The following is an 11,578-nucleotide window of genomic DNA, read 5'->3' on the forward strand; positions in this document are numbered from 1 at the left end:
ATGAAATCATCATTCATCATTTTCGAACATAGGACACATATTTTTTTTGAGAAATTCCACGTGATAGCATCCAGTTTTCATGAAATGCTAGTGGTAACACTTTTTTTAAGAAAATTCCACATGGTAGCATCCAGTTTATGCACAAACTAATTGCCGTAGCATTTTCCGTTAAGTTCTTGTTAAATTCCGTTTAATTCATCATTTTGTAAGTTTTTTCGTACATGTTAGCATTCAATTTTTGTTTAATTCACAATTTTAACGTTTAATTCACCAATTTAATATTTAATTCACCGTTTAATTAATTAACACCAATAAATATTGTAATTCAAGTCTCTTCATTTGGCATTAAAATGATATCCAAGCTTATTGGAGCCGAGTTTCAGCAATTATCTGTACATGTCAATTATCATTCGTGCCTTTGTTTCTGGTATTCCCTTTGGCCTTGTTCTTATTGCATTTCCTTTTTTGATGATCTTTAATCCTCATATTCATGTTCATCTATAGCATTAAGCATATACAAGCTTGTTTAATGGTTAATTTCATGTTTTTTCTAATGATTTCCATTTTCATTTCTCTTTTTATCGCCTCTGATTTCATGGAGGATATTGTTTATCGATTTCCAGATAAACTCTTTGGTGCTTTTCGTTCGAGTTTAGAAGACTATTTTGCTGAACCATTTCTACTGTTCACAGTTCAACAATAACAGGGTTCTTGATTAAGGCTCAGGACTTTATTCACTCCAGGTAACATCAGTTTTCTTTTGATTTTTATGAGAATTATGATTCGAATCTTTCGCTGTAAATTACTTCTGTGCTATTGGAATTGTTACATGTAGAATTGGGCGTTTTTAATGAATGATTAAAGAGGGAGGTGGGAGAAAGTGTCGGTAAATGTGACAAAAAGATAAATAAAATGTGTGGATGGCAATTTCAATTGGACAGACTTAGAAGGAAATTGGAGCAATTCCAATTGGACATAGGAAGTAGTTTTTCCAGTAAATTAAGAGTTTAATTTACTTTTATTCTTCTGTATGAATTTTCAGCTGAACAACTGTTGCTGGTGTGTTCTATTTTGTAGGTTTCTGTTTAAACCTTAAACAAGGATCTTTGGCTTTGTACATATAATTCATTAATGGCTACTTCTGAGGCTCTTATGCAAACTTTCTTTGGCACGGTACCGCATTGTCTTAGTTCAACTACCTATTTAAGCAAATTAGATTTATCCGCCTTTCCTAAATCTCGTAGAATATGTGTTCTGAAAAGGGGTTTAAGATGTGCTCAAGCTGTGAAATTTACCAATATGCAAAAGGTTAAAATGGGATTTGGATATCTAAGAGGGCGACGCTGCTTGTATGGAACTGCAATGCGTGGTGGGCAATGTAAGTCTGTTGTCTTCTGCGTTGAACCTGCTGAGAGCGTTAAAGGTTCAGCTGATGTGGATGTTAATGGTACTTGGTATCTTGATAATGCAAAGGAGCTTCATACAGTTAATACTGTGATGAATGGGTCAAATTCAATGGAAGATGTGCAGCCGTTATGCAGTGAAGTATCGGCAGAGAGCAAACACGATGCGAGTTACAATGTGAGCATCGACCCTATTGAGGAGGAAGCATGGGAGCTTTTAAGAGAATCTGTTGTCAGCTACTGTGGTAGTCCAGTAGGAACAATTGCTGCTAGAGACCCTACAAGTTCGGATGCCTTGAATTATGATCAGGTCTTTATTCGTGATTTTATTCCTTCTGGAATAGCTTTTCTTCTGAAAGGGGAGTATGATATCGTGCGTAACTTCATCCTACACACACTTCAGTTGCAGGTATGTGGATCTTCCTTAATATTTACTCACAAGGTGTAAGCAATGATTGTGCAAATGATTCAATGAATAAGAACAACCATCTTTTTATAGAGTGATAATTTTATTTTCTTAGTATGTGGATCTACCAAACTATCGTGGTTATATATGCCAATATTATCATGAAACTATCGGCACAACAATAACACATCATACATACCAGCTAATGGTAGGATCAGCGGAGGTCCTTCCATAGCCTTGTCCGTAATTAGTTTAAACTTTAAACAAGTGGAGAAGCTGTTTTTGTTACGCCCATATGCTTGGCTGGATGCGCATTATAGCATTGAAATCGCAAATGGCTTTTGTAAACTTCATACATGGAGAATTGAAGATGTGTTTCACATTTTCATTCAAGGTGGCAACTTGCTTTCTAGTTGAGCAGAGCCAAATCCTCAAGTTCCAGGTTTTTAGTGTCAAGATAGAATTATGTAAAAAAACTTCTCAAGTTGACCCAAAAGTTAGTACATTTTTAGTAGCAAAAGAAACTTACCATTGTCCTTATCTATAGGTGTTAGTTTTGTTGCCATCCTACCATCACAACTGTACTCTTCTGGACGATATCAATATAAATCCTAATGTTTTTCCATTATCTCGTTGTGATAATAAGTTTCTTTTGTTACTACAGCTGGTATCCGTTTTTCATTACATTTATTTGGGTTTGGTTCGTCTTAAGTTTTCAGTTCTGATGGAGACAACATGTCACCTTCTGCAACCCTTCAAAGCAAAGTTCATCACTTTGCTCACTCAAAATTGAATTTTGGGACACAAGTCACACACAGTGAGGTAAATCACCTCCAATCATGCTATGTATCTTTCAAGTTTAGGTATTTAGTAATTAACCGTATTTAACTTATGCATTTAGACAAATTCAAGTCATGTTAGTTGTTGTGTATACTTTCCTAGTGTCACTATGACATATCATCTAACCTTTGGTTTGAGAATCAAAGACGATCAATAATCTTTTTCTAGCTTGCCATCTTATATTCTTTACTTTTGTAAGCACAAGCCTCTATCAAATGCTTTCGTATTTAAAGATGTTTCACTTCTTAGGTGGCACCTATATTACATAGATTCTTCATTTTACATCATGTTTTCCTCCATGATCATTAACACTTCGACTTGGGTAGGTAACTCTTCATTTTGGATCAGAATCATTAATATATGAAGAATCATAATATGAAGTAACTGATCAGATTCTTGGGCAACCTGTCCAACACAAGTACAACTGCTCAAGTACAGGGTGGCAAATGTTAAGATAATACCATTCTGTAAGCGTTAAATATAAAACTGAAGTGTAATGAACCGTGGAGATTGAAATTTAAAATTTTTAAAATGTTTTGAAGTCTAACGCCAAGCCTCCTTTCTTAAAAAGTCTCCAAAAACCTGACTTCTCATTTGTAATCAGACCAACAAGAGCAAAGCCTTGACCCAATAGACTATATTTAGACACATACAATTCAATTAGGACATCCAAATTATATTTTACGGAAATTTTTTGTCACATCGGGTGCCAAATTAATGTATGTATTTTATATACGTAAGACTCATATCCTTCTTCTATGGGTTTATGCATGAAATCCATCCACAGGATGGTCCTCTATAGTCTAGAGGTCACTTAATTCATTGTGCTTATTTGAAGAAAAAAATGCAAAGGGTTACGTGATAGTCCCGAGTCCCGAATTGATAAGAGGGATAAGATTGCTTGCTTAATGGAACAGCCTTCAAGCCGCAAAAATACTTCCCCTATAATTATTTTCTAAAAGGATTGCAAGTTGGGTGATATTGACCCAACAACTTAGACATAACTGTAGAAGATCATATGAAGCCGATTGGCAACACTTTAGAATCATCAAGATTCTATACATCAACTTATTCAAATATGAAATAAAAACACTTCTGGCTCATGACCCTCAGTTTGCAAGTCACTCTCTGGATAATATACAAGTCATAGATTAACCAACGATAAGGAGGGACACAAGAGTGGAAGTTACCTGGCTCATAACATATCATAATCAAAAAACAAATCAGGCTTTTGATTTTGTGACACACTAGGGAAGCTTCTGTTTGTATAATGATTGCATTTGAGTTCTTGGCTGGTGTTTTTACTTTTCTCTTGTTAATTGCCTATTATTTGTTTATATGGATTGCCATAAATTTTCTTGTCAGAGCTGGGAGAAAACAATGGATTGTCATAGTCCTGGTCAAGGATTGATGCCCGCTAGTTTCAAGGTTCGCACTGTTCCTTTGGATGGTGATGATACTGCAACAGAAGAGATTTTAGATCCTGATTTTGGAGAGGCAGCTATTGGACGCGTCGCACCTGTTGATTCTGGTTGTTATATTTCTGCTGGATGTTGCATTCTACTTGAAATAGAGCATTATTATATACTTGTCTCTTGTGTAAAATTTTTTCAGGGCTTTGGTGGATTATACTATTGCGTGCCTATGGAAAATGCTCCGGAGATCTGTCTCTTCAAGAAAGAATTGATGTTCAGACTGGAATTAAGATGATCTTAAGATTATGTCTTGCAGATGGTTTTGATATGTTTCCAACCTTGTTAGTCACAGATGGTTCATGTATGATAGATCGTCGGATGGGAATTCATGGACATCCTTTAGAAATACAGGTAATAATGGGCTATATCGCATTGCTTTGTTACTATTAATTTAATAAGTTTAATTTTGCTAGTCTACAGAAAGTGATTTCATTGTGGAAAGATTATATTGGACTCTCAATATTCATTAGGGTGCATCTAGTGCATCTTGTGCTAGTGTGCACTTCTTAGTTTTATAAAGGTGGAGGCGTGGAGCCCACTTAAGCTCAGGGGGATGTGCTTCGCCTTTTTGCACCTTAGGTGCGCATTTGAGAAGGCACAGTCCAAAACACGTAATGTTTTTTGAGTTTATGCCTCCGATCAGGTATGCTTCCCATTGCACTCTTTTTGACTCTAGGAATGCATCTCTGATGCTCTTGAAAAACTTCTTTCCAGTACGATTTGCCAAGAAATTATTTTAAAACTAAAGTGGACTTCATAGAGGGTTGGCCCTATAAGGGGGCAAGAAGGGCATGCACCTCGAGCCCATCCAAAAATATTAGAAAAACGACGCTTTAATAGTTAATAGTTAGGTACTCGTAATAGTTTTATTTAGTAGTTAGGGTCCCATAATTAATGTTTCGCTTCGGGCCTCACAAATCTCAGGGCCGACCCTAACTTCATATACAACTTTCTTCTTTTGTTATGGAAGCGACTAAAAAATTGTAGCTCATCTTTTGTGTCTTTGATAAATCTTTTAGTTGTAAAATTGAAAGACATTTTACAAACAATATTATTTATATCTGGGTAGTAGTTTGAGCAAAATTCTGTAAGTTTTGGTACAAGATTCTTCTTTTCAAAAATTTCTAAATGGTAAGGCACCGTTTAGTGAGAAATTTGTACCGAAGGTCCTTTTTTTTTATTAATTATGGAAATGAAATGAAAATTTTTTAAATTTATATAATATACATTGAGTTTTGGGGATGATTTTTGTACCTTTTTTTGTTAAAACAATGATCTATTATCATGTTTTTTTTTGTAGCACTATCAAATGGTCATTGTCATTTTCACATACCGATGGAATGGTAATTATAATGAATTATATAGTAATGCTATCGGTAAATATGTGATAATTGTAACTAAATGATTTTTTTTTGATTCCAAAACGTGATAATAAGAGCAACAAACTCTTACATCTAAATGAAGTGTAGGGTGAGAGATGCTATTAGTTTGTTCCTTCTTTCGTACAAATAAAAATGATGTTTCATAGTACAAACTCACCAAACTTATGCGGCTTTTTGCCAAAATGGCCTTATACTTCAATAGTTCAATTATATGTCCCACATATGTGGAGCAAAGTGACGGAGAAGCTCCATGCCTCCATCTCTTTAATGAGATAAAGATTCCTCACGTGTCCTTTGGCTTTAGGCTACTCGCAATGATATCTTTTATTTTGATTGTGTGTGCCATATGGAAGGTAGGTAGGTGACTTGATATCAAATAAGATGTAACTCATGACATTTATTGTATGTGGCTCAGCCAAAGATTAATTTCAGAACTTAACTAACTTAATTACTTAGTTACGTGATCAGATTTTCACCAATTAAGTAGACAACATTGGTTCATTTCGGCCTTTGCTACTACTTGCATCCATTGAGAGATTTACTCGAGTTTAAGCTAGCTTCTTATGGGCTTGGTGTGCTTGTCTTGGTTGTGTCAGTTTGATGAACCTCCCAACTCAGGTGCTTGCTTTTTAAAATATCTCCGATCGACCTAGGTTGCATAGCATGTAATACTTGGTGAGAGTAAAGGATTGACATTGTTGTGAAAAAGCTTGTGTTTTAGTTATAAAATAAATTTTTATCAACAAGTGATTCACAGTATAATAAGTGCATCACGTGTTGTACCTCCAATGAGATGAGTGGAATGGTGACCGTTATTGCAATTTCACAACGTCTTCAATGCTTGGTCAACTAGTGGCTTCATAAGATACTTTCTAACGTGCAATCAAGGAAAAAACATTATGAGAGCCAGGCTGCCAACTATCAACGGGCACCTTAGTTGGTTGAAGCTTTTTCTAAAATCAGTTCATTAGTGTAGTAAGCTTGACCTATGCATGAAGAATTCTTGCAGACGACATAGTGTGATGGACCAGAGAGTATCGGTGGAAAAACAACAAACAGCGTGGCAAGTGCAAATGCTTGGACCACGAGCAGCAGCGAGGTCAACAACATATGAGCAGTGTTGGGTGCTTCTCTTAGAGGAGCGACAAACAAGAAGCAGCACAGCAAAGGCTTAGCCAGGTGCTGCACAGGTGAGTGGATTGGCAATAACTTATAGCCTAGCGAGTGAACAAAAGCAACATTGCCTAGTATGACCTGGCGTGCAACAAGGCTAGGGTGGCATGAGTTGGTGGGCGAAGACAAGCAGCTTAGTCCTGGTTCTACAAGGAGATGGCCAGTAGCTAGAAACATACACAACGTCGTGACCAACTTCATGTGGGACTTTATGTTTGGGTTCATTTAGGACATGCTCACAACAATGCCAAAGCCTTAATCCCAAAATGTTGAGGTCAACTACATGAAGAAATATATCATTTCTAGTAAGTCGTCCACATGGACTATTCTTCTCCATTCATTTCGATTTTTTCCATGTCAACATGTAAGTTTAAACTCTTCATTTCCCTTTCCATTCCTTACTCTGGTCTTTTTCAGTGCTCACCCTCTTCGAAAATTCCCCGAGATCCAACTTTTTGTCTTCCTTACTAATTCGCTAATACCCAATCTTTACAACTTGTCCAAACCAAAATAATTCATGTAGGGTTTGTTATGCGCATTGTTTTACTAGAACAAGAGTTTAGCTCTTCATTACCTAGTAAAGTTAGAAATTGCTAAAGCTATAAACACAGAACTTAGCCACTTACAATGTACTCAAATGAGAATTTGACAGACAGTGAGAAAACGTTTGTTTCAAGTCCTTGTTTCATTGATGAGTGTAACCATTGATACCAGAAAGGCAGAAACTAATAGCTTGCTTAGGTGAGTGAGGCCTAATTACTATTGTCTAATTACTAGTGTGAGTTTTGCTTGCGTACACAAACTTGAGCGAGTTTTTTTTGCCGAAAAAAGTCTTTTTTGTATTAGTGAACAATATAATGATTATTCCTACCAGTTACTATGACTTTGAGAGTAGAATAGACGGAACAAAAGTGTCTGCACATCGCAAACTAACCAAAATTAGAGCATATAGCAAACCTTAAAGATCTCACAAATTAAATTTCTTGTATAATTTGACATTCGATAGTAAGGTGACTAGTTCCCAAATGACTAATTAGGAGGTCAAATAAGATGGAATCATTGCTAAACCGGTTTGGAAAGCTAGCTAGATGGAAGCGTTGTAGAATATCATAGAATTGATATCCCTATTGGAGAATTCTCTTGAAGAAATTACTTTGGGATAATTCATTAGTGGGTCGAATTTGATAATTAAGTCTGAGGTAAAGATGATAAAATCCATGTTCTTTGAGCAAGCTATTGATTTAAGCCTTACATGTGGAGAAGTACAAAGTATTGCACTAGGGAAGACAAGTCCATTCTTAACGAAGCATAGGTGGGCCACCCATGATATGGAAACCGAAACGAAAAATGATACTTCTTTTAATTCCTTCTTTGAATCCTCTTTTCTTTGGACCGCCAAAATAAATTATTTCTAGACACCCACCCTTCCCAAAACCTCGAACCAACTGGAGAGATAAGGCATTTATCATACAACATAATTACAAAGTACTTCATCATCACTGTGACGGAAAATGGTCTCCAACAATCATGGTGAACAACAAAGAGGAAAATAAAGTCCACCATTTTCAATTTTAAGTTTTCAACCCAAAAGAAACTCCAGAATTCATATACTCGGTTTTCTTTGAATTCTAATACTCCCTCCTATTCACCTTAGGAGTCCCATTTGACTTTTCACGGATTTTAAGGAGAGTCAAAAGTGGGACCCTAAGGGTAGGAAAGAGAGTGGTATTATGGGTTTTTAATGTAAGGGAGGAAAATTAGTATGGGTAATGAAGGGTATAATTGAAAATAGGATAAAGCTACTAAGGGCATAAAAGTCAAAAACCCATACCAAAAATAGAAATGGGACAATTAAGGTGACTTGACCATAAAAGGAAATGGGACACATAAGCTGAATAGGAGGGAGTATTATATTTACAAGCAAAAAACAATGAAATGCGTAGGGCATATACAAAGACACGAGTGGTGGAGATGATAGATTGAAGGACGACCCATAGCTTCATCTTTTTGACGATTGTTAAGAAGATAGGTCATGGTCTTCCATAGTGTTAGGTTTGGAGTGACACTTGGTATCGGTGAGGAAGTTCATGGAATAGGTAAATGTAGGGGCATGGAGTTGAAACACTATGGTATATATGTTGTTGGAATTTGTTGTCCTTAGAGCTAACCATAACCAATCACAATTTAATTGTAGGGGCAGAATAGTTGGAGAACTTGGGAGCTGTGACTGCATGTTGTCTAGCCACTTACATGTTGTCTAGCCACTTCATCATGTAGGAATATTGGATAGGATAGCTTCTCTACCACCTTGGATTATTGAATGAAATGAGACCTTTTCGTTAAGTAATACCCGATTTAGAATGAATTTTGAGCTTATCGTTCCGCAATACCTAACCTGTGATTTAAAATCGTGGATTAACATGTGTTGTAAGCCGTTATTCTAGCAAATTAGTTATAATCTTTTTCAATATGTTTTAGGTTCTAAAAGATCTATTATGAGCTTTTATTTTTAATATATCTCCTAGTAAACTTGAATCATCAAGATAAAATGAATATTTTTTCAAGTTAACAATTCACTTTGCAATGTCCGTAAAATGAGTACACCGTGAGGTGCCAGATCGTGACATTGCATTCCTTAACCCAATCGTGGCGACATCCACATTTTTTTCTATGCCTCGGATCAACTACCCTTCTGCAGCTACCTCCATCAACATAAGAGACCATACTTCCCTTTTATCTACCACCTGGAATGGAAGATATTCTCCATCTGCTCAGTTGGAATTTCTGCCACTCTAGCATGAAATGCCATCCTTGATAATAGCCTTGATTGCCCATTACAGCATTAATGTTCCTTGTGTGTGCTAATCTTCTTGTTTTTACTATTCTTAATTATTTGTTGCGCATCAGATTTGAAGATGTAGTAGAATGTTGCATTGATACTCATTAGATTGGTTGATTGAAGATTTAAGTTATTGTATGCAAAAAGGTTAGATGGATTGCACTTGTGGGATTTGGAGATTAACAGTTAGATGCTTTCAGAGCCTTGGTGATTCATTTTATTTTAGTTGTATAAAATTTGATGTTTGTCTGAAATTCTGCATGGTTTTCAGGCATTGTTTTATTCTGCGTTACTTTGCGCTCGTGAAATGCTTGCTCCAGAGGATGGATCAGCAGATCTTGTACGTGCATTGAATAATCGTTTGGTAGCATTATCATTTCACATCCGAGAATATTATTGGATTGATATGAAGAAATTGAATGAGATTTATCGTTACAAGACTGAAGAATACTCTTTTGATGCTGTGAACAAATTTAATATATACCCTGATCAGATTTCTCCTTGGCTGGTTGAATGGATGCCCAAAAAAGGAGGTTATCTGATTGGTAACTTGCAACCAGCACATATGGATTTTCGGTTTTTTTCTTTAGGTAATCTTTGGTCTGTGGTAAGTGGCCTTGCTACGACCGATCAGTCCCATGCGATTTTGGACCTCATTGAAGCCAAGTGGAAAGATCTTGTGGCTGACATGCCTTTGAAGATCTGTTATCCTGCTCTTGAAGGTCAGGAATGGCAAATTATCACTGGTTGTGATCCCAAAAACACGTATGCTTCCTTCTCTGCATCCTGTATTAATCTACCCCCTCTTTTTCCCGTATATGCCTCATTTTGACTTGGCTTATATTTTTATGTTCATATTTTAATGAAAATCTTACAATGGGACTTTTGAGGTGAGTCTGAGGCAGTCACAATCTCCTTACAAGAACTAAAATTTGATATTAATTACCTTTATCTATGCAGGCCCTGGTCCTATCACAATGCTGGCTCCTGGCCAACATTGCTTTGGCAGGTTAGTAAATATTTTTTTTTCCCAAATTTGACTAGCGTGAGGCCACTTTAATGATACATCCGAACTGATTTTGAGGTTCTGTTTTGCAGTTTCTAATTTTTTTCAGTATGCATTCTAAATTCCTGTTGGGTGGTGAACTTAATTGGTTATCGATGTGTCGTAGTCAATGCATCTACACTTAGAATACCTCAAACTGACACTTTTATTGTTGTTTTCACAGCTCACCGTTGCATGTATGAAAATGAATAGACCAGAAATAGCAATGGCAGCCGTTCAAGTAGCCGAGCAACGCTTATCACAGGATAAATGGCCTGAATATTATGACACAAAAAGAGCAAGGTTTATCGGTAAACAAGCCCGGTTGTTCCAGACATGGTCGATTGCAGGATACCTTGTTGCTAAGCTACTCATCGCTGACCCTAATGCAGCTAAGGTGCTTATAACGGATGAGGATTCTGAACTTCACAACGCCATCACGTGCATGGTTGGTTCTAACCCAAGAAGAAACCGCGGCCCAAAAAGTGCAAAGAAGACGTACATTGTATGATACAAGATTATTTATCATCTTGCAAGTTTTTTTTTACAGTGCTAGATGTTCTGCACATTGCCAAGACATCAACTACGATACCTGCTGGTGAAATACAGAGGCGTTCACAGTTTTTTGTGTTGAATTGTCCTTTACTCCATCGATTTCATTTGGTTTCCGAGTTTTATCCATTATTACTCGGCCGTCCTGCTTGTGGATGGTACGATTCATTAAATATGAGTATATAACTGGGGCATATTCCCAGATTACCTGTAATTATGTGTAGATTTGGATGTGCAATCCAGAGGATATACATGGTTTTTTGTAAACATGTTCTGCTATACATTTTCTGGGCAATGTTGAATTGAGTTGGTACATCACCAACTTAACAAGATTTTCTTTGATATTTTAGTCGACGAAATACCCTATTTTTCTGCATTTATTGGTATTTCATATTTATACTTTATTTGGATTGAGGGAATTAGAGGCAAGAAAGAGGAGGATTCGAGAGGATATAATTTCTCT

The 11,578-nt window shown here is 36.4% G+C and overlaps 1 protein-coding gene across 5 annotated transcripts; it reads left to right on the forward strand.

Annotated features, from left to right (window-relative positions):
• The first annotated feature begins 348 nt into the window (after window positions 1-348).
• On the forward strand, window positions 349-11,491 carry LOC130817759 (alkaline/neutral invertase E, chloroplastic-like). 5 transcript variants are annotated; one of them, XM_057683624.1, is made up of 8 exons: window positions 349-427; window positions 624-743; window positions 1,078-1,812; window positions 4,015-4,180; window positions 4,264-4,475; window positions 9,790-10,283; window positions 10,479-10,527; window positions 10,748-11,491. In XM_057683624.1, the coding sequence occupies exons 3-8, from the start codon at window positions 1,132-1,134 to the stop codon at window positions 11,072-11,074; spliced, it is 1,929 nt and encodes a 642-aa protein (XP_057539607.1). In that variant the 5' UTR covers window positions 349-427; window positions 624-743; window positions 1,078-1,131; the 3' UTR covers window positions 11,075-11,491. The 5 variants fall into 5 exon arrangements, with proteins under 5 accessions (XP_057539607.1, XP_057539611.1, XP_057539609.1 ...); XM_057683628.1 differs by having other exon boundaries at window positions 357-427; window positions 602-743; XM_057683625.1 differs by having other exon boundaries at window positions 359-427; window positions 693-743.
• The last annotated feature ends 87 nt before the right edge of the window (window positions 11,492-11,578 follow it).

Source organism: Amaranthus tricolor, chromosome 7 (assembly GCF_026212465.1).
Source record: "Amaranthus tricolor cultivar Red isolate AtriRed21 chromosome 7, ASM2621246v1, whole genome shotgun sequence".
NCBI classification, from domain to species: Eukaryota; Viridiplantae; Streptophyta; class Magnoliopsida; order Caryophyllales; family Amaranthaceae; genus Amaranthus; species Amaranthus tricolor.

Excerpts from the sequence above, each read along its gene's own strand:
- LOC130817759 (XM_057683624.1), top strand. The coding sequence starts at position 1,132 with ATGGCTACTTCTGAGGCTCTTATGCAAACTTTCTTTGGCACGGTACCG. Across the intron at positions 1,813-4,014 it reads TACACACACTTCAGTTGCAG|AGCTGGGAGAAAACAATGGA; the intron begins GTATGTGGATCT and ends TTTTCTTGTCAG. Across the intron at positions 10,284-10,478 it reads GGTTGTGATCCCAAAAACAC|GCCCTGGTCCTATCACAATG; the intron begins GTATGCTTCCTT and ends TTATCTATGCAG.